The sequence below is a fragment of the Branchiostoma floridae genome, chromosome 8 (assembly GCF_000003815.2).
Source record: "Branchiostoma floridae strain S238N-H82 chromosome 8, Bfl_VNyyK, whole genome shotgun sequence".
In the NCBI taxonomy this organism is placed as follows: domain Eukaryota; kingdom Metazoa; phylum Chordata; class Leptocardii; order Amphioxiformes; family Branchiostomatidae; genus Branchiostoma; species Branchiostoma floridae.
The window spans coordinates 10173063-10174436 of NC_049986.1; the positions used below are offsets into that span (position 1 = coordinate 10173063).

A 1374-nucleotide genomic window follows, 5' to 3' on the forward strand; every position below is an offset into this window, starting at 1 on the left:
CTCTTACTGTGTTAAACACGTATCCCGCAGTGAAAGAGATCTACCGGGTGCCAACGACTACCCCCGTAGGAAGAGGTTCTCTTCTGCCCCGAAGAGAGGCTGGCCAAGTCACGATAGACTCCATACCAGGTAACTACATTTAGTATTTGCCCTTCTCCAGACTACAGACAGTATTACAAACGTCTGCTTCTCTGTAACTTTACATCCCGCTGAAGTCTGCCTCTGCGCACCGCCATGTTCAACAACAGCTCCGTCCTTCCATCGCTTCCCACCGCATCACCTGACATCTTCGACAGGCAGCTTCAATGTGTCCTGACGAACCTGCTCAAGAGGACCGTATCATACGACCAAGCCCGCCAAGCCTGTTCCGTGTACAAGGACTTTACAAAGTTGGGACCTATCACAGCTATTGTATTTTGGCTAGTCGGTATTTTCATAATCATAACTAATGCTGCGGTGATCTTGACAATTATCCGAACTCGGACACTCCGCAAACCGGTCTACTTTTATATGGCAAATCTGGCCATGTCAGATCTTATGTCTGGTATTGGACAACTGTATTATGCTGGTGTAGAGTACAGTCTGTACAGTAGATTGTATAGTACAAATGTCATATTTTATAGCCAGGTTATGTCTGCTACAGCTCTAGCTCTATTCTCTCTGAATTCCTATGTTGCCGTTAAGCACCCTATATTCTTCCGCATCCATTCCGACACGGCTAACCGTGATGCAGGTATAGCCATTGCCTCGTCTTGGCTGATTCTGTCTTTGGTGGTTTTCACACCAAGTATGGGATGGAACTGTCTGGACATGCCCTCACCAAACTGCTCTGGCTACTACAACGACTCATTTGTTGGTCTGTCAATCACTATGGTCCTACTCCCAGCTATTATAATGTTGTTTACAAATACCAGCGTTTTCATAGCTATTAAAAACCGACAAAAGAACAGACCTGGACAACAAGTAGGGGCCGGGGTAAGGAACCAAATTCAGGATGACGCCGAAGCACACAACAGGACAGGGCAACACGACGATAACCCCGTACAAACTGGGGCTGAAAGAAAGTTCCGAAAAATTGTAGAAAAATCTAGGACAGTCCTGATTCATGTAGTCGTGGCTTTTGTCTTTTGGCTCATCTCTATTCTGTTCATCCCGATATGCCGCAAGATGTGCCCTCCATCAACTGGGCCTCGAGGAGTCTACGTACTTCTGCTGATGACTTTGAACTCAGCGATCAACCCGATTACGAGCACTTTGCGCACACCGGAGTTGAGAGATGGACTCTGGCAAAATATGGCAGCGATCCATCGGGTACTTGTCGCAGTGTTTAGGGCAAACCCTGAAGACCCACCAGACAGACAGCCTGCATTACGT

General features: G+C 47.2%; 1 protein-coding gene across 1 annotated transcript in view; it reads left to right on the forward strand.

Moving 5' to 3' along the window:
* The first annotated feature begins 234 nt into the window (after window positions 1-234).
* Window positions 235-1374, forward strand: part of LOC118421205 (rhodopsin, GQ-coupled-like) — a 9949-nt gene continuing 8809 nt past the window's right edge. Inside the window, exon 1 of the mRNA XM_035828367.1 lies at window positions 235-1372. Coding sequence (XP_035684260.1) covers window positions 235-1372 — 1138 coding nt within the window. The remainder of the gene's footprint in view (window positions 1373-1374) is intronic.